The sequence below is a fragment of the Haliotis cracherodii genome, unplaced genomic scaffold (assembly GCF_022045235.1).
Source record: "Haliotis cracherodii isolate W230 unplaced genomic scaffold, xgHalCrac1.p SCAF_12, whole genome shotgun sequence".
Lineage (NCBI taxonomy): Eukaryota > Metazoa > Mollusca > Gastropoda > Lepetellida > Haliotidae > Haliotis > Haliotis cracherodii.
Window position 1 is genome coordinate 26,857,578 of NW_027266267.1, and position 21,474 is coordinate 26,879,051.

The window sequence follows — 21,474 nt, forward strand, 5'->3', positions numbered from 1 at the left end:
ACTTTAACCACTAGGCTACCCGACCGCCCCTCATTGGCGAAGTATCCATAAAGGCACAGATGCTTGGGCAGGAAATAAATTGCTTCCAGTGGATCTGGAGTGTGTGAAGCCTACATTATATTAAACAAGTTGTTATTTCGAGAAACGCAAATCGAACAGAAATACCTACTTATTGTTATTGAATAATCCAACAACACCATTGTGCCCTGCCCGATACAGACTGCCTGCAATTTGATTGATCATTAAAACTCATCAACATTGTTTTTCCCAGAATGTCCTGAATTTGATGATGCGCCAGTACATTTGTAGTCGGTGAAGTAAGATTGAGTCATCTTCCGGCGTTATTCATAGCAATATATAATTTCCGTGTGTTCAGATGAAACGTTCAACCAAATACCATCCCTGCAATGATACACTGGGATATACACGATGAAGGTATGTAAATTATGTCTATTTTTGTAATTGGTGATCGATAAAGGTGGTGCTGTAACATTACGATCAACATTTACCGTCAACCTTGTTGTGTAGCCTCGCCTTCTGATCAGGGAAGTTAAAGTGTGAAACAAACTGCGGATGCCGAGGCCTACACTAACACGTCCCCACAGAAAGTGGATAAAGTAAGGTTGTCTGCATTTAAGGGGTTTGTGTCCTGGAACCAACAAGCCAGAGTGATCATAAGTATAGGTTAGACCACGACGACCCAGTGTCTATTCGTTGAAATGGTTAATTAAACCACGAGGCGCGTAGTTCCGGTGTCCCGGTATAAACTCTCCCCCGTACAAATTCTCCCCCCAGAGAGTTTATACCGGTACAGATTCTCCCCTGGAGAATCTGTTCTGAAATAAAATCTCCCCCGGGCGGATATATTTCGCGCCCCCCTCGGTATAAAGTCCCCTCCCCCCCTGATTATTCGGTTTGTTGCAATGTCTTTAAGTACTATATTCTTTAAATAGATATCTTTAATGTAAGGAGGGTTGCTTTAAAAAATAGATTATGAAATATGGTCATAATGAATTGATTTCAGTATATTTTATTTGGTAACTGTACCTTCCATCCTTAAATAATTATAAGATATATATCATACCAAACAAATTGGAATGAAATGACTTAATGTAACAAATACATGTACGGTTACTGTTGTAACTGAATTCAGAAATCTTATTAATCCTCGCAAACATTCAGTTTTAACACTATCTACTTAAAAACTGTCAACATATCCATGCGCGCCTCCTGCTCAGGCTGTCCGTTATACTCTGATTTAAGATCTAAAATATATTCCTTAATACAGGCTATACGATTTAAAAATGATATCAGTGGCTAGAATATCATGGTGCAACCAGGTTTCTGTTAAACACCCCCACACATACAAGTAACTAAATGTATATTTACCCAGAAAAAATAAAGGAGAGAAAAAAATAAATAAAAAAGTACATAAACAAATAAACATTAAAATCTTGAGGAATATGAAAAGCCAATGTGTAATGCTAAAGCCGAAGACATGATAAACTGTACCAACATTACAATGTTCCCCGATATGCATGCTTTACCTGGATTACATACCGGTGATCTCAGTTAGAAATATATGACTGATATAAATTCTTTCAACACGGTAATATCGCATATGCTTGGATTATCTTTTTTCTCTCAAATGTGCTCCATTCAAGAAAATTATATAGAATTATGTATTTACTCTCCCACATGTATTTTGCTCTTTTATGTAAAAGCTTTTTACTTACACATTTTAATTACAGATTACGTTGTTTTGATTTTAATGCAAACAAACCAGGCTTTTCAATGTATTTTGTTTCAACAGATTTTTAAATATATGAATGGGGATTGACAAACAAGCTTTACTGTCTTATGTAAAAGCCGCCGCCCTTTAGGCTGAGTTTCCATGTGCGCGGTTTGGCGCGGTTTCACCAACTGCAAACCGCTAGGGACTAGCAGTTGGTGAAACCGCACATATCGAAACAGTTCATTTATGTTGTAGTATTTCCATTGGCAAATCGGAACAGTTCATTTATGATGTAGTATTCCCATTGGCGCTGTTAGGACCGCTCGGCTAAAAACAAGTCGAACAGTGCTCGATTATCTTGAACCGCATGGTAAGCCCAACAAAGCGGTTTGACTAATCAGCATTGATTTTTACTCCATAAACTGTCATAAAGTATTCATAAAGTATCAGGGGTCATTTCAACTTGCAAAATGATTGACATAGTCCTTTAAAGAGCGAGGATTGGGCTGTTTTCTCACCCGATTGACTGACATACAACATTCACGTGGTTTGGAATGGCGGGGGTGGGGGGGGGTGGGGGGGGGGGGGGGGGGAGGGTGTGGGGTGGTGGTTGGTAGCTAACCCTTGAGAATCTACAAATAGGAGAACGCTTTTCTACCACTTACGTTCCCTTAATTGCCATTTTAATTTTAATACCTCTAGTCAGTACCGTTTTAAGTTTAGGATCCAGTGAAATGCCTAAATACTGCTTTTGCTTACAAAAACAAGAAATCCACTGAACCCGAAACTAACTCACTTAAATTTATACGTGCACGCAAGTAAAACTTGTTCAGAAGCTGATATTCTCCATCAAAATATACCACAAAGACACCACATAGCAAAAGCAGTTTTAAACGATTACAATTGTTGAACTGCTTACTTACTTACTTACTTTGGAGATTTAACGTGCGCTTTCCGACTGATGCGTATTTCGCACACGGGCCCGGCCAGGCCATTTAATGTGTTTCCGAAAGGGGCGAAGGTGGTCTGTGCAACCCAAGAGGGGGCTTTAGGGGTTGCTTATATATAATTTGGGAATTTTGAGATTTGGAATAGATGCCGATGGGGTTGGGGAGGAGAACTAAGGGAGCTGGGTATGGTGGATGTTTGTTTGTTTTATGTGATTTTGATTTGGTAGGTTATTATGTTTTCAGATGCGTTTTATTAGTTCCGTTTTGATTAAGAATACGCCTAAGGCCTTGAAGTTTTCTAGTTTTCTTTGTGGGTTTAGTATTGCTTCTAGAGTGAGAGCCTTGTTTAGATTGAGGGTGGTTTGTAATGCGGTTCGATGTGTGAGGTAGTGTGTGCAGTAGATGAGTGCGTGTTCTGGGGTTTCTAGTTGTTTGCAGTGTGGGCAGTTACCTGTAGTGTGTTTTTTAAATTTTTTTAGGTGGTTATTTAGGTTGGTGTGTCCTGTTTGGAGTTTGGTGATTACTCTGTCGATTTTTTTTGATGGATGGAGAATTTTTGGTTTGGTTAGTGGTGTGCTGAGCACTTTTTTGATTTGGCTATTTGAGTTTAGATATAGGTTATGCCATTTTTTGTGGTTTTTTGCTTGTTTACACTTTTAATTTCTGATTTTGAGATGGGTAAGTTTAAGCTTATTTCTGGGATTTTGAGGGATAGTTTAGCTGCTTTATCGGCGTTTTCATTACCGTATATTCCTACGTGGGCGGGTATCCACAAGAAGGTTATTTGTTTGCCTGCCTTAGTTAGGTCGTTGGAGCTTTTAAGCATTTGATTTATTAATTTAGGTCGGTTTTTTTTGTATTTTTGTTTTGGAGGGCTTTCAGTCCACTTAGGGAGTCGGTAAGTATAAGGATTTTTTTGTGGTTTTTGGATTCTTTATCATGGAGGGCTGAGGCCATGCCCATTAGTTCTGCCGTGAATATTGATTGGTTATTTGGGAGTCGGAAGGATTGTGTGGTTTTAGTTGGTTGTGTGTTTGGAGGTCGGATCTGAGGATCCGTCCGTGTAAATGTGACACCAATTTGGCCAATTTTCGTGTATGTGTGCTAGTGTGTTAGTTTTAGCTATGTTTGGGTCGGTTTGTTTATTTATTAGCTAGTGTTGTGTCTATTTTGGGTATTTTAAGTTTAGGGGTGAAGATATTTGATTGTTTGCAGTTTTGTTTAAGATTTTTAATTTGGTGTTCATTTAGGTAGTTTGTTATCCTTTGGGATATTGGGGTAAGTAAGGGGTGTTTACGAGCTAGAGCTTGGTTTTTAGGACTGATGTTTTGGTTTATTAAGTTTTGGATGAGAGGGTTTGATTGGGACGCGGCCCATAAAAAAATGAATAAAAAAAAACACATAAACAAATCAACATTAAAACTATTGGCAACTGCATGGCAAGTATTTATAAAACGACCGGGGGAGGAAATATTCTGGGGGGGGATTTTATTTCGTAGGGTGGGGGAGAGTTTATTTCGAGAGGGGCGGAACTGTACCGGTATAAATTCGCCGGGGGGAGATTTTATTCTGGGGGCGAATATATTTCGTGACACCGGCCATGGTCTAACTAACATATAGGTTAGTTAGACCACCGGTAAAAACAAAGGAGTTATGGTTTAATTTCAGTTATTAAATGGGTGTAACCATGCTCTCTAGTGTGTTTTCTTCTGGTAGTATCAACATCACATCTAGAATCCGTATTTACAGTTACTGACACAATTGTGATAAATTTAACCCAATAAACATTTATTTACTTCATTAAGAAATCTTTAAAGCAGGTCTTTAAAAGGCTTATTCTTACGCGAACTCTTACAACAATGATCCTTTTTTCAATTTGTTTGACGACTATGACACTATGACTAAGCAAATCTCGCCACTGCTTGCGGAAATGATACAAGGGCTACAAACCACGGGATGGTTTTGTCACGAACCATCACGTGTAGTGTTCATCGAGTCTATTTAAGGCTAAAAGGTGAGGTAAAATGGGGTTTAACGTCGCGTCCCAGATTATTGCTCTTATATAGCGACATGCATGCACATGTGTGTGTGTGTGTGTGTGTGTGTGTTTCTGTGTGTCTGTCTGTCTGCTTGTACTAGTCCGGACTGATGCCGATTTATAGTGCTAGCTCACTGAGATACCATGCCGCAGTTTTAACATGAATACCCCAATCAGACACAGCATACTGACTCCGAGCCGACCAGTCCTTGTTTTATCCCCTTAATGCCGAGCGCCAGACAGTGTAACAACAAGTACCATCTCTTAACGTCTTTTGGTATGACGCGGTCAGGGATCGAACAACGGACCTCCCGCTCTTTCCGGCGAACGCTCTGCCACTAGACCACGGAGGCGGTCTTAAGGCTAAAAAAGAATGTGTAACAGGAATAAAGTTGTATTTACAAATATAACGTTCTATTTATACTGATTATCTGATTTACATTACAACGTACAGAACACGTCCCATTTTAATTCTGGAAACCCAAAAGTCTAGAAACTCTACGGTCTTTGCCCAGTCTCGGTTAAAGGTATTTACAAAATTAAACATGCTGTTTTCATGGGAACATACCAAGGAAGAAAAAATGAAAAAAATATTGTTCAAAAACTCAATATTTAGACTATGTCGCCCATGTGTACTAATTACATGTTTGAATGTTATCAGTTTTACGTTCTAAGATACAGTGATGTAAGCATCTTCTACAATTAACAATACATGTATATAATAAAATCCAAAACTCTCTGCCGAAATCATTCGATCAAGTAAAAATGACTGCATCATATCGTGTATCAACTATTTGTACCCGATAAAAGAAACTGCCTTATTTTAGGAACAGTGCTATAACAAGACATTTGAAATTTCTAACAAGCAGATACATTAGAGTAGACTAGACTACAGGTACGTAATCCGTATCAATCAAAGGTGTAAAAAACTGAAAATCATATCTGTCGGAGACCTACAAAATTAACAAGTTTTATCATTACTATATTTCTTGCAATGCAAATACTTTAGTGATACATTTTTTAGAGGAGAGGGCATACACACAAGTATATTGCTTCCGTGTGTGAATGCAGGTTGTACTTGGTATCTCAGTTCTCAGTTTCATACCGGTTGTATAACTGAATTTGTATATGGAACCATGCGTACAGCATGCCAATTACTTGCTATTCGTCAGTTTACAACACACATAAGACGGTCAAACAATTTTAGGCACCGCTTTTGCAAGTTATTTAGTACAATAATGTTTTATTAATATCCATTTCAATTTGTTTTCACCATTTTCCCTATTGACAGCCGTTGTTACGTGCGTCACTAGGTAATTAGTACGGCATTGACCTTGTTTATTGTTACTATCCTTCGATGTTTTCTGTGGCCAGTGACGGACGTAATTCAAACTCCTTCCGCACTGACACCGCATCAAATATATTTGTGTACCGATTACATAACTCTTATGGACAGGGTGGGGTGGTAGTTCACCGGACGGCTCCTTTGATATCTCCTCCAAACATACGTTTATTGAATGACCCCATTAAACGATGATACACATCTCGATGAATATATCAAGGCACTAATTCATCTTTCATAAACATTTTTTTGTCTTTGTGCTTAATATATCCACATATCAACGAACATTTGTAAAACATGTATCCTAAAAAACAAAAACATTTTCAGGCTAGTTATTTGCCCACTTGCATAACTGTTTATTCACGCGTGGTGTGGTAGATCGTAATTGATCGAGAGCAGGTATTGTAGAATCACCTGTAAATAAGGCCGACACTGTAATTAGATACAACGTACTAATGAGAATTATCATAAGAAGGCTGTTTTTTCTGAACTGTTACCATTTTCATACCAAAAGTGACAATGCAGTTAAAAGTTGCTTAAGTGTCACAATATTCACTCACGTTTCCCTCAATCGCATTGAAACATAATTCCCACTGGTCAGTTCGAAACCGCATGTAATTAAATAATTATTTCGAGATTTCGTTAGAATGTAAGATATTCAGCCAAACGTTATGCAATAAAAGACGAATAGTTTTTTTCATTATGGAATTATATTACCTCCTTGGGGCCCTCCTTCACGACCTGTTCTCTACTGCAACAGACCTGTTATTTAATGAATACTCCATGTATAAGTAAACCCCTAGCCACCCTTGTCTACAGAATGTACAGGCGCCGTAAACTTTATATAAACTGTTAGCTTTTATTTTAATTACTTTTTATCCCATCCATAATGTGATGCATTGTCTAATATATGCACGTAGGTGTGTAGGCGGGTGTGTTTATGTACGTTATTACACAGTGCCTCTCATTTATATTATCTGTTGTATTTAATGTATGTTCATATTGTATTCAGTACGACACTTGTATGGTTGTAAGTGTGTATGTATATATGGACTGAGGTGTGAATGGATGGATATAGGTATAGTTGTATGCGTGTATGTATATATGGATCGATATGTTTATGGATGGATATAGGTATTGATGTATGGTTGTATGTGTGTTAGGATATTTGGATTGAGGTGTGTTTGAATGGATATAGATATGTATGGGTGTATGGTTGCATGTGTGTTAGTATATTTGGATTGAGGTGTGTTTGAACGGACATAGGTATGGATGGACCTGTGTATGTATAATACGGATTGATTTATGTTTGATGGATATAGGTATGTATGTAGGTTGGTATGTTAGTATGTATGCTGGTTATACATGTAGGCTAGTATACACGATTGATGAATTAAGTTGTGTGTATGGTCTCCTCTCATGCTAATCATGGGCTGTGACCATTGTTAAGTGGGTAGACTGGCTGTGTTTGATTAACTAATCCCACCTTCTCCACTGTCTTACAATGGGTGTCTCACTAATGGGATGTCTTACTAATGGGATGTAACCTCACTATATGGACGCATATGTGTATAGATATGTATGAGATTGCCGTGAGTGTTTTGTATGAGTGAGTGAGTGAGTGTATGCTTTACGTCACATCGGCAATATTTCAGCCATATCGTGACGAGAAGTTGTACAGTTTTTATCCATATATTTAAACCAAATAAGAACCTGTCGGCGAAGGACAGTAAAATTACTAGAATATCACAGTTGAATGTTTAAAACTAGCATACAACCATAAAAAGATATCACTAAATAGTCATGAAACATTACAATATAAAAAAAGGCTTTAGATCGCCAGCAACCGAAGGGAGATCACCATGCTAGGGTCCATGGGGACTTACAGTACTTTTGCTACCTGCATGGACCCCAGCCGGATTTACATCATCCCTTCAGCTGTTGGCGATTATGACAAATTTAGCCAAAGTTAAACGAACACTTATACTACTATTAAAAACGTGGCCGAAATAAATATACTTTGAAAGACGTGGTCTTAGTTTTGTATGAGATTGCTGCGAGGGTTCTGTATCAGATTGTTGTGAGTATTCTGTATGAGATTGCTGTGAGTGTTCTGTATGAGATTGCTGTGAGTGTTTTGTATGAGACTGCTGTGAATGTTCTGCAAGAGATTGCTGTGAGCGTCCTGTATGCTTACCTGTTTGTATGCTTTGAGCGGGATTTTAATGCGGAAGTGTATGTGGGTGTATGGGTGTGGGTGTCGGTGCGGGTGTGGGTGTGGGTGTGGGTGTGGGTGTGGGTGTGGTAATATACAAAGTTACAACAATTTTTTCTTTTTTTTTAATATTTTAAATGTACCATTAGTGTAATTAGTGTCTCGTAGGCCAACTGGCCGGGTGCTGTTTTTTAATGAAATGTTTATATGTCCATATATTTTGTACTGCAGCATGTGACACTCTAATAAAACAATTTTCTTCTTTTTTTCTTCTTTTCCTCATTAAAATACGCGCACGCGTACCTGTTTATTGCATACCTAGTGTCACGTAATTGCCCAGTGTGATGTATCAACGGGACATAAAATGGGAAATGAAATAGAAACTAACTAAACTTTAATGTTGTGGAAAATAACTCCAATGAATTGGAGTACACGCACATGAATTCGTATGATAAACTGTCAAAAAGGTTTGAGAGGTAAGGCCGGGTTCATTAAAGATCGCTACAATATGTAAAACAGGTGAAATTTGTAGAACTAAAGGAAACATCCAACCAAATGCCCTTTTTAAATAGTAATGTAATGATATAATATAAAGTATATTTCACATGATTGATGCTTGATGCTTTAAAGGGACTGACGAAAACATGGGCGAAATATTTTAATAACGCCGTAAAATAGTTGAATTAAGTTAAAATGAGTTAAATTTTGTGTCATGATACTTGAATAAATACATTTAATGTATTTGCGAAACAAAAACATGAGTTTTAAATAAAGGAACATATTCTCGCCCATGGGCCTGCCCATGGGCTACATAGTCTAAATATTGAGTTTTTGAACAATTTTGTTTTCATTTTTTCTTCCTTGGTATGTCCCCATGAAAACAGCATGTTTAATTATGTAAATACCTTTAACCGAGACTGGGCAAAGACCGTAGAGTTTCTAGACTTTTGGGTTTCCAGAATTAAAATGGGACGTGTTACAGTCATATAAACAACCCAAAATAATGCATCGAAACCAATATAGTTTTGAACACTTGTTAAGAAACCTTTTCTCTCAAATCCATATGCAAGGATACATGATATTGCCACACGGCCAAAGACGTGCATATTTCATTGAGGGATTGTCATATGTTGACAATGATAGTCAGATATGTATGCTCAACAACAAAAGTTCCTGCGACACCAATATTTTAGTGTATTTTTCAAACAAGTAAAGTTTGGTTTTCAATATTGTAGTACAAGTATGGAATCAAGTCACAAAAACGCAACTGCTACAGAAAAACATGCATTCCATGCAACAGCTGACTTTTAAGCAAGCCCCATGCATTTCACTACCCAAGAATGAGTATAAAAACGTGTGCGTTAACGGTATTCCATATGCATTGTTTAGCATCGTGCTGACAACAACCACTCGGAAAAAACAACAAAATTACGCAATTATTCAACACTACGAAATGCCACGCCTATCCGAAAATGAGCGTCTGCGAGCAATTGGTATGCCTGAAGCAGGATCGAGTCAACTTGATGTTGCAAGACACTTAACGTCCACAGAACACCATTTGGTGTTTATGGCAACGTTGGGAACAGACGAATGCAGTCAGAGACCATCCTCGGAGTGGCAGGCCAATAATCAACAAGACAACTGGATTCGAACAACACACCTACAAAATCGATTCCAGCCAGCAACAATGACTGCAAGACGCATCCCTGGCCTTCGACGAATATCTTCACAAACCGTACGTCGCCGCCTCAGATGAGCAGGGATTGTCGCCAGAAGACCCGCCAGACGTCCCATTTGACAGGAAACCACCGTCAAGCACGTCTACAGTGGTGCAGACAGTTTCTACGCTGGACGGCCATGCAGTGGGGACAAGTTCTATTCACTGACGAGTTTCGTTTTCACCTCAGCCACAGCGATGGACAGATTCGAGTGTACCGACGTCGAGGTGAACGTTACGTGTCATGGAAGAAGATACGTTCGGGGGCGGCAGCGTTATGCTATGGGGTGGGAGCAAGACAGAGGACCCGTTTGATAGTGGTAGAGGGAAATCTCAAAGGACAGCGCTACCGCGACGAGATAATCGGCCCTGTTTGAGTCGTCATGCCCCAGACATTACCTTTCAACATGACAACGCCCGGCCTCATATTGCTCGTCTTGTTCAGGAATTTCTTCAACAAAACAACGTGAGTGTCATCACCTGGCCGGCTCACTCCCCTGATCTCTCACCAATCGAACACATGTGGGATGAGGTGGACCGGCGCCTTCGAACTCAACCATGTGTTCCACAGACACTCCAGGAACTTCGAAATATGCTCCAGCAGATATGGACAGATATCCCACAGGACTTTGTGCGACGCCTGGTCCATTCCATGAGACGAAGATGTGTTGCTTGCATCGCAACCAAAGGTGGACACACACGCTATTGATGTGTAAATTGACATTTTGGCATGTTAATTTTTTTTAATGTAATCGCGCATTTTCTGAAGCCAGTATGGAAAATTGAACCATTTGAACACTTACCGGAGTCCTTTATCTGTTGCAAACCGAAATTGTTTCTTATTCAATGTCACAGGAGCAAGTGAGTGAGTATGGTTTTACGCCGCTTTTAGCAATGTTCCAGCAATATCACGGCGGGGGACACCAGAAATGGGCTTCACACATTGTACCCATGTCGGGAATCGAACCTGGGTCTTCGGCGTGACGAACGAACGCTTTAACCACTAGGCTACCTGACCGCCCCCAATGTCACAGGAACTTTTGTTGTTCAATATATATTAGTAATAGACAAGCTTACAGGAATACACACATGCACACAAGGGCACTGCCAGAAGATAGAATAGACACATGAATATATAACACAAACATAAACACACATGCATATAAACACACATACACATGACTATACAGGTGCAGTTCTACACACTACAACATGTGGATATGTGGGCTTGTACACACTCGCATAATTCTACGTTGTAAGTGAGACCCATTGTGAGCGGTACAGCGGTTCACTCCCAAAACTTCTACATGCCAAAACATCTACAGAGAGTTGTCATGGCTGATTGAGTTAACCTATTGCTATAATGGTATAGTCCTCCTGTAATTAAGAAGACTGACTCATTAACTTCTTTACGGTGTAGTTTTAGAAAGGCAAGGAAGGGTATTTTGGGAAGATTAAACAGTAACAACTTATTTGGAGATAAAGAAGATTATAATAAAAAGACCCGTCACTTACAATGAAATTAACTGGTTTAGGAAATCACAATTATACACTGTTTAAGATCAAAAGGTTTCATGTGTATGTAGGAAAAGCAACTTACAAGTTGTCGGGCTGAGAGTAGTTTGTACCTTAAATTGGGTTTACTCAATTTATTGTGGATTAACACTATAGTATATAACTAGAGTCCATCATGATGACAATTTTACACGGACGGATATTCAGATCCGACCCCCCAACACACAGGTTTCGGAGTCCATACCACACAACCAACTGAAACCACACAATCCTTCCGACTCCGGATGTGATCAATATACACTTAAGAAATTCTAATCACACTCACAGCTTCCTGGCTGTCTCACTCTCCTTTCACATGCAGATGAGATGAGTGGATAAACATTATTCTATCTTTTTAATTACGCTAACGAGTTTTGACATGCACATGCCGAATTACTTTAAGAAGCTTTAATAATATTGAATTACGGTTTCAGTTGCTGTGCTCACATATACACTTTATGAAACCAGCATCATTAATATCGATTCAGTGGAAACAATTTAAGGAAATGCGCCGTTGGGGTACGATGACACCAATCAACCAAGTACTAGTAATAGAGGCTGGTCATCCAAATGAGGAAGGTCCATTCTAGCAGGGATCTATTGTGATTACTCGCCACGTGCAACCAGACAGATTGTATATTTGTCACCACCACAGCGCTTATTGTTTCTATTATCTAGTGAGTGAGTGAGTTAGTATGATTTAACACCGCTTTTAACAGTATTACAGTTATATCGCGGCGTGTCAGCTAAATGTGGGAGGAAAGCCCGAAGTGATGCAGGTCTCAGACGTTTACCACTTTCGTGAAACCCACGAGCAAGGGTATGGTGCTGACAAACCTAGAAACATAACCCGGGCGAACCCACAATCATAGGTTTCTGGCGTGCCCAAGGGACGCAACTCTGTACAGCGAATCGCGGCACCTTATACGACCGGGCCAGCCTGACCCCTTATCTACCAAGCAAGGGGTCTTGACGTTAGAGGATACACTTTCAGATAACTTCTTGAAAATGTCCAACGGAAAGACTTAGACATATGGCAAAGCACCACACCATGGTCACGCAGTAACTAAAGCCTCAGTCACACAGACAATACGACCGCGATGCAACCTCCTGGCGATCAAAACATTGACAATCGCAATGAGATACCTGGGGTCTCTGAAAGGTTTTACTGAGTTTGCTACAAGGTTTCAGAGCGGTCGCAAAACCCATTCGGTCGCTACCAGTCTTTCGAATATGCACAAAAGACCGATTTGGTCGCTCAGAGGTTTCACTGGTCTAATGGAGGTCCCAAAGTGGTGTTATTTTAATCGCAGATTGGTCCCCCCCTGCGGCGATCGGTTTCGTCTACTCGTCGACTCTTTGCAACCTAGTGGCGACTTATCGGTGACTGATCAGTGTTGAGGCGGTGATCGACCGGCGCTTCATCGGTGACAACTTTCAAAGAAATGATCTGATTCAGAAAAGCACCCTGCATTGCTGGTTCAGACAGAAGCAATGAATGAAATGAAGTAAATAACTGTGTGGTGATAAGCAGAATCAATAAGATTGACAGAAATAATGGTCCACAGAGATTAATCGACCTTCCTTGAAAGTGTCAGGAAATCAGGATTGAGGCCCTCTTGCACCTGTGGCGCTACTGCGCGAGGCCTGTGCATACAATAGTATTAGTGCTTCTTGCATAGGATGTCTTTTCTGTGTTCAAACGCTGGGTGTTAACAGTTATATGTCATGATCCCCTACTTGTTAAAGAGTATTTACACCATGGTCTGACGAACTGAATTGTTAGTTAAACATCACTTGGCAATGACGGGACTTCTTTTTTCTCCTATCATTTAATAATTTCATGAAAAACTTGCCGGCAGCGGGATTCGAACTCGCGAAGTCCGAACTGAAGGCTAACGAATGTAGGCTTCTTCCACGGCGATATGAGAGAAATGGTATGAAATTAACAAATAAATATTTACTTACATCAGGACTAATTGCTCATCCGTTTATGAACTGCGAAATATGTTTTATGCATTTGCTATACGGTACGCGGTTACTCTATGCATTCTACTATTTGTACAGGACTTGTGATTTGCTAACAAATAGAAACGAAATTACTATTATCTTGATCAGGGTTATGTTTGATCATAATAGGCTGATCAACATGGGCAAGTAATATTTAGGTGATTAAAAGTGCTCGAGTTGGTCCAAAATGAATGGTATACTTGCCCCGGGATATGCATTTCATAACCTAAATCGGCAAAGTGCGAGGTGCACGTGCGAAAGGCTCGGAGTACAGATTCCACGTGCATCACACTTTGCCAACTCACACAGTAACAAAACAATGTTGTTTAAGCATTTTAGGTGCAAGAAATGTTGAACATTGTTTTAGTATGTGAGACCACTCGGACCCCAGTGTCTAATCGTTGTAATGGTTGATTAAACAACTCTGCGCCGCGCATCTGTTTTTTTAATTAACCATTTCATCGATTAGACGCAGGGTCCTCAAGGTCTAACATATACACAAACAACACTAACGTCTCACAACGACCCATGTTAGGTACGCAGGCATCCATTCGTCCAGTATGGTTCGTACACTCCACCCAGTCACATGGGGCAACCTTGTTTTTAAGTGCATGAGCACGTGAATTTCAAGCAACACTTTCTCGTACTGGTGGTTGCGTTTATGCGCTCTCACCCGTTTACATGTATGTTGCGTTTTTTAGATAAAACCACAAAATGTAAAAAGAAACATATCTTGACTGTGACACATGAAAGGTCATTGGTCACCAATTAAAACAACTATCCAGAAGTTTGTTGTTACATTTTCTCAAAAGGAATTAATATACATAGCGATTATACATAGCAGCATTCTAGTATTTTCCGAGTGAAATGAGTGAGTGAGTGAGGTTTTACACCGCTTTTAGCAATATTCCAGCAATATCACGGCGGGGGACACCAGAAATGGGCTTCACACATTGTACCCATGTCGGGAATCGAACCCGGGTCATCGGCGTGACGAGCGAACGCTTTAACCACTAGGCTACCCGACCGCCCCCCGAGTGAAATGAATGATAATATGTTTAATACTGAATAATACATGACAGCAATGACAGCAATGACTTCGTTTCTATTGTGATGTCATTTTGATCTTACATCACAATAAGATTCGAATTACGTCAACAATGCCGTCCGGATGACTACACGATACACTGGTGCGCGTAAAGTGATATTTGCGATAGTGTACATACGATTTTAATGAACTCGTGTATTTCTAAGCCTTAGTGAATAAACATTTTTTTAATGATTGCAGGTGCCGATCTCTTTTGTCCAGGGCGATTCCATATTTAGCGGAGTTATTCATTACTACCTTATCTTCACGTGTCTTCATCTCTCATTTGGTATGTAGGATTTGTCTTGACTGCAACTCGTTTTTGAAGATGCTTCAGTAAATGTAGAATGTACTAAATTCTTTCTGAACATTTTGAACTTTGAATCTTTAGAGAATATCTTTTTTCAAGCAATAGGTTTTCTGATTTCATTTATTGTCAACTGTTTTGCAATGTAATCACACCAGTGTAGATCTGAACTTAATTTGTTTCAAAGTAACTAAAAGTGAATACAAATGGCAAATTCCTGTAGTTTTTTTGAATGGTGTAACATTGTAATCAATACCACAATGTAATGATTCATTGACAAGGTTGAATGTATGACAAATGCTGATAAATTCGTGTTTTTTTTATAGATATAATGTGAATCCCTCCCCGAAAAAGTTCACAAATATGGTTGTCATTCACGAGACACCAAATGGAAAATATCCAAAATATTTTGTATTCCCTATTTCCATTTAAACGTCATGTTACAATGTTCTGAATGTCCACTCTTCCCCATTACACCTGTTTTAATGTTTAGGTGTCAGTCGTCCAGACTTCAGTTGCCCAGAGGTAGCTGAACTTGAACACCCTGCTGTCCTGCAGTGTTCTGTATCTCACAATGACACCACCATCAAATACGAAGGTCCAAATGGAGTGGACGCGCCCCAGTGCGATCTGGTTCAAGGAAGGTGTACTGGATTTGGAGTGTTCAGTGCGTCGATAGTTAACAACAGCAACACTGTACTGCAGATAAACAGTGTCGAACCATTGATGGAGGGTGTGTGGAAGTGTACAGATGACGCCAGAGGACGCTCCTCCACGTGTATGCTTCATGTGTTTAGTATGTACTCACTATTACATAGAACCCGTGAAAATCCGGGGTAGAATAGGTCTTCAGCAACCCATACTTGCCGTAAAAGGCGACTATGCTTGTTGGAAGAGGCGACTAACGGGATCATGTGGTCAGGCTCGCTGACTTGGTTGATGCATGTCATCATTCCCAAATTGCGTGGATCGATGCACATGATATTAATCACTGGATTATCTGGTCCAGACTCGATTATTTACAGATCTCCGAATTTGATCCTGCATTTCCTGAAGTAGTATATATGTGTTGTCGATAATTTCATTTCTTGAAGAAAAATGTTTTCGTAATCTGACAAATTGCAGGTAAAATTAGTCCTTGAAGACTGTTCGAATGAGGAGGTACATGCTGTTGAGTGATTAATGTAATAATGGTTTTATTTGATTTGGGGACTCGGTGTCTGTGGTCACGATTTAGTTCATTTGTAATTTTTGCAGCTTGTAATTGTTTGGTTACATCACGGTGGTTCTACCACCGTTATTTCTGTCTTGTAGGAAGAATAGAATAGACCAAGCACAATTGGTATGCCCTACGTTAGGACTATTTTTAACAAATAAAAAAGTAAATATTCATCGGTTTACTTAATTATTTACATGCAGCAGAATGATTTTCAATGTTTTTTTCAGAAACTCCATCATGCAATATAACAAGTGGCACGAACACAGCTTTAGTTTCAGCAGGCGAAGAAGCCTCACTTGATGTCTCCATCTTATCCTACTACTGTTCTGGAGCTTCTAACTTCACGCTGCAGATTGGCAACACCAGCCAAACTCTGGATACAGCTGTTGATCATTCTGCAGACCAAACGGTCACCGTATCTATCAATGTCACAGACTCTCACTATGGAGATGTGAGACTCTTATTTTCCTGTCACAGCTATCAGCGGAGTCTCCCCTGTGCAGGTATAGCACAGCTGCGTAAACGTGAGTATACTGAATATATACATCGTATATACAGAAATAGCCCAGCACTGCTGATGTAAGCGAATACGTTCAAACATAAAAAGGAAAGTCTTGAACAGTGCGGTTTAAACGTAAACACACAAGGCATCACTATCACAGACAAATAGAAAAACTCAAACGAAAGTGTCAGTTACATTTGCACAAAATCTGTCAATGAACCTTCATATTAATCGCGGGGCGGTCGGGTAGCCTAGTGGTTAAAGCGTTCGCTCGTCACGCCGATGACCCGGGTCCGATTCCCGACATGGGTACAATGTGTGAAGCCCAATTCTGGTGTCCCCCGCCGTGATATTGCTGGAATATTGCTAAAAGCGTCGTAAAACCATACTCACTCACTCACTCATATTAATCGCAATGCTTAGTATTGCTTACTAGTCTGATATATCGTCATTGATAACACTCAAACTATGTTTTGGAATGTATGTAACTTCTGTTAATGTTCCTTTCATGTATAAAATACAGAAGGCTGTGTCACTTCTTTTTGCAGCTGCCTCAACTGGTGGAGGTGCCATCAGCTATTCCAGGAACCTGATACTGTACATCAGTATCATAAATTTACAATTTCCATGGTCGTTGTTGTGGTAATGGGGGTGTAGTGTTGTTATGTTTACATGGTGCACGTGCACCTTCGAGCACTGCCAATTCGGATGTGACGTCACATATTGAGCGCTGTTCAAGGCTCGATTGTTTACAGACCACCCTTATTTTGCTGGAATATAGCTGCGTGCTGCGTTTAAGAACAAACGAACAAAACATTTGGATATTTAGGGATAAACCTAAACGTTTGGCACGATATTTCATTTATAAATATGAATTGATGACATTTGTTCGGCAAGTATTTCCCTGTTTATGTCAATAAAAGTACAAACTTGATGCGGAAATTGAAACCTGGTTTTTTTATATCGTTTGTAAATATTCTACTTTCAGTTGATATAATATGACTGGCTTGCAACTTCATTAGTATTAGGCAAGCGTTGTCCTACGTACACAACAATATTGAGTGAGTGAGTATGGTTTTAGGCCGCTTTTAGCAATATTCTAGCAATATCACGGCAGGGGACACCAGAAATGGGCTACACAACAATAAGCATTGTCTGAATTCATGAGATATTGTCATCATTGTTTTATCGTTCATCACCAAATGTTTATGTCGATGTGTTTAATGCGTAAATATGTATATATTGTGTGGCTTCGCATTGATTATATTACTGAAATACTGACAATACGAGGCTTCAAATTATTTTACCATTTGAAATAGATATAGCAGTCTGATATGATTTCAATATCAATATGCAAGAATCAATTAAAAGTGTATCTGGGCGTAACACGGAAATGGATTTTAAAGTATAATATGTAATTGATGGTTATCCAAAATGACCGTTCATCCCAACTCTCTCACGCTAGCTAAATCGGTCTGTCAAGTTGTTTATGAGCTGATTGGTTGAATTGATGGGTGGTCTCACAACTTGATTGTTTATTGACAATGTTGATAAATGGGTTTTACATTCACTTATTCATTCGACAGATTAAGACTTTCAACCCATTTTAGTTATTTGTCTCATACGTTTTGTCACTGTTACAGAGTTTGTCCATAACGTTTCCGTTATTGTTCCTTATCAAATAGGGACGTCGGGTAGCCGAGTGGTTAAAGCGTTCGCTCGTCACGCCGAAGACCCGGGTTCGATTCCCGACATGGGTACAATGTGTGAAGCCCATTTCTGGTGTCCCCCGCCGTGATATTGCTGGATATTGCTAAAGCGGCGTAAAACCATACTAGTAGATAATAAGTAAGAAGTATCCCCCCTCACCCCCTCATTTGATGACGTCACAAGTGCACCTAGTAACCCCACGTGACTGATGACGTCACAAGTGCACCTAGTAACCCCACGTGACTGATGACGTCACATAACCTTGACCTTGGGGTGGGTGGGGTGTTGTCAACGTCATTGCCTCATTAATATGCAGAATAACTCATTAATATGCAAATGTATGCATGACGTCATAGGTCAATTAGGTTAATAAAGGGTCAACTGACCAAATGCAATCATGCAATTAATGACTTGACCATTCGTTAACCATAGAACACGGGATAGTAATGAATGTCCCTATATGGACATGATACTACGACCGGGGGTTGGGTTGGGTCTTGACTCACGCGGAATGGAATGTCATTGTGAGACCATTTTGGCGCGAAAACATGTGGTAAACATTTGAACCTTTTGCGTTGAAGACATTTCTCTGTGGGCATTCGGTAGCGGGCTATGTGTGGTAATATTAAAAAGCCCAGGAACAGGTTCGTGTAGAAAGATCTCCCGATATTCAATTACGTAAATAAAGGGTCAACTGACCGTATGCAATCATGCAATTAATTACTTGACCATTCGTTAAACGTAGAACAACACGTGTCTAAAAAACAAGATGGCGGACGTTGCCATGAACGCTCACGGGTGTCACGTGTCCTCGGTTTGAATCTCGCGCCTGACCTACAAGTCAGTTCTATGGGGCCCCCGTTCCACAAAGCGATATGAGACTAAGTTGATCCGCAAGGGCATCATTTATAGTCAAATATAATCATGACGTCACAGATCAGAAAGGATAATGAGAGGTCTGTTGTTCCAATGCACGAATGCAGTGTGTTAATGAGTCCTTCATTAAGTGAGAACAAAGCGTAGTAATGAGTGTCCCTAGATGGAAGTGGCTACTACGAGATTCAAATGTGATTCACGGGGAAAGGAATGTCATTGTTAGACATATTCCATTGATGCATGTATTTCGCGAAGTAATGACTGTCACATGTGGTAAAGAGGGGTGTAAGTTGAATTTCCATAGAAACCACATGTCCAGTTCTTAACTCTTCTAGTGTTACCTCTTATAAGTTCCCTGTAACATTCAGTTGCCATGACAACTTCATAAAAAAATAAGGGTTAACAGTCTTGACTCCTAGCTAGAGGTCAGCTCGGAGAAATATAGAGTCGGTATCGTGAAACCCGTGTGTTGAAGACTGTAATGTATGCCAGTCTGGTATATGATGTTTTAATACTGTAAAATTCTATTCTCTTTATTCTAAAAGATGTTTGAGTTCAAAATGTCGGTTCAGTTTCCTATTTCAATTGAAAAAATACTCGTTTAACCCATACCCAGAATCATTTTCATGAGAAAAAATAGAGTGAAATAACGCAGTTTCAAGAAATTTTATACGATATCCTTTCACATGTCAACACTTTTCAATGAAAAAGAATAATGTCTCACGTTTACAAGAGTGTTTCAGTTTTCATGCATAAAACTCTTGTTCTTAAACAATCTGATGAATAGAAACAGCTGTTTCAACGGGAGCATGTTAGGAGTATTGGGTTGTAGCGGACACGCCTGTTGACTAAGCAAACAACTGTGTTGAATGGAAACAGCTGTGTCAACAGGCGTGTTAGGAGTTAGGTGTAATTGGTTGAAGCGGACACGCCTGTTTACTTACCAAACAAATCTCGTGAATGAAAACAGCTGAGTCAACAGGGGCGTGTTAGGAATATTGGGTTGTAGCGGACACGCCTGTTGACTGAGCAAATAAATCTGATGAACGGAAACAGCTGTGTCAACAGGGGCGTGTTAGAAATATTGGGTTGTAACGGACACGCCTGTTGACTGAGCAAACAACTGTGTTGAATGGAAACAGCTGTGTCAACAGGAGTGGCGTGTTAGGAGTTAGGTGTAATTGGCTAAAGCGGACACGCCTGTTTACTTACCAAACAAATCTCGTAAATGAAAACAGCTGTGTCAACAGGGGTGACGCGTTAGGAGTTAGGTGCAATGGGTTGAAGCGGACACGCCTGTTGACTGAGCAAACAACTGTGTTGAACGAAAGCAGCTGTGTCAACAGGGGCGTGTTAGGAATATTCGATTGTAACGGACACGCCTGTTGACTGAGCAAACAACTGTGTTGAACGGAAACAGCTGTGTCAACAGAGGCGTGTCAGGAATATTGGGTTGTAGCGGACACGCCTGTTTACTTACCAAACAACTCTGTTGAATGGAAACAGCTGTGTCAACAGGAGGGACGGGTTTCCCTCTTGGGTGGGTCTGTGTCAAAAACATCCGTTTTGCATGGCTATCGTGAACCAGTTGACCAACACCTGTGTCAACAGGGGCATGTGCTGCTTCTCACGATAGCCATGCAAAATCATATAAAAAAGAAAGCCCAAATCTTTTTGCGATACAGTTGGTCTCCAATCCACCATTGGTATCATCACAGAGAGCTTTTTCACCATACCCCCCTCAAAAATGGCCACGTCTCTCAAGCGTTTATCATCAGAAGTAGCTGATAACATGGAGGGGAATAAAATGTTCAAACCCAAAGTGACCATCGTTTCCCGACATGAACTGATGAAAAAGGTGAATGCAAACGGAATCCTACAAGAAAATTCCACAAGATGTAAAGTGAGTGATTTACCAAAGAATCTTTTGCTCGAGATCATCTCTCACGAATCCATCTGTGTCAAGGATGAAGACCTGTGGAAAGTTCTACTGTCTCCTGCAGTGAAGAAAGTAGGAAGCATGGACTTTGACGTCCTTCTGAATATGCAGTACTCGGAAGCCCTCGAAAATTCAACTCATTTGATCTTCGAGGGACAAGATCGGTTTAAATCCAATCGAATGTTCAACCGAATAAAATTCTTCAAGTGTACTGAAGACGGAATGAATGAGGAGAATGGAGATGACGTGCTGCTGTGTCAGAGTCAGTCTTAG

General features: G+C 40.0%; 1 protein-coding gene across 1 annotated transcript; it reads left to right on the forward strand.

The window, feature by feature from the left end:
* The first annotated feature begins 370 nt into the window (after positions 1-370).
* On the forward strand, positions 371-17,520 carry LOC139458305 (uncharacterized). Its single transcript, XM_071239694.1, has 5 exons — positions 371-435; positions 14,850-14,937; positions 15,449-15,751; positions 16,402-16,698; positions 17,225-17,520. Exons 1-5 carry the CDS (start codon positions 430-432, stop codon positions 17,320-17,322), a joined length of 792 nt encoding a protein of 263 aa, XP_071095795.1. The 5' UTR covers positions 371-429; the 3' UTR covers positions 17,323-17,520.
* The last annotated feature ends 3,954 nt before the right edge of the window (positions 17,521-21,474 follow it).

Coding starts and splice junctions, on each gene's coding strand:
- LOC139458305 (XM_071239694.1), top strand. Junction 15,752..16,401: donor GTGTATGCTTCATGTGTTTA/GTATGTACTCAC, acceptor TGTTTTTTTCAG/AAACTCCATCATGCAATATA. Junction 16,699..17,224: donor TATAGCACAGCTGCGTAAAC/GTGAGTATACTG, acceptor TTCTTTTTGCAG/CTGCCTCAACTGGTGGAGGT.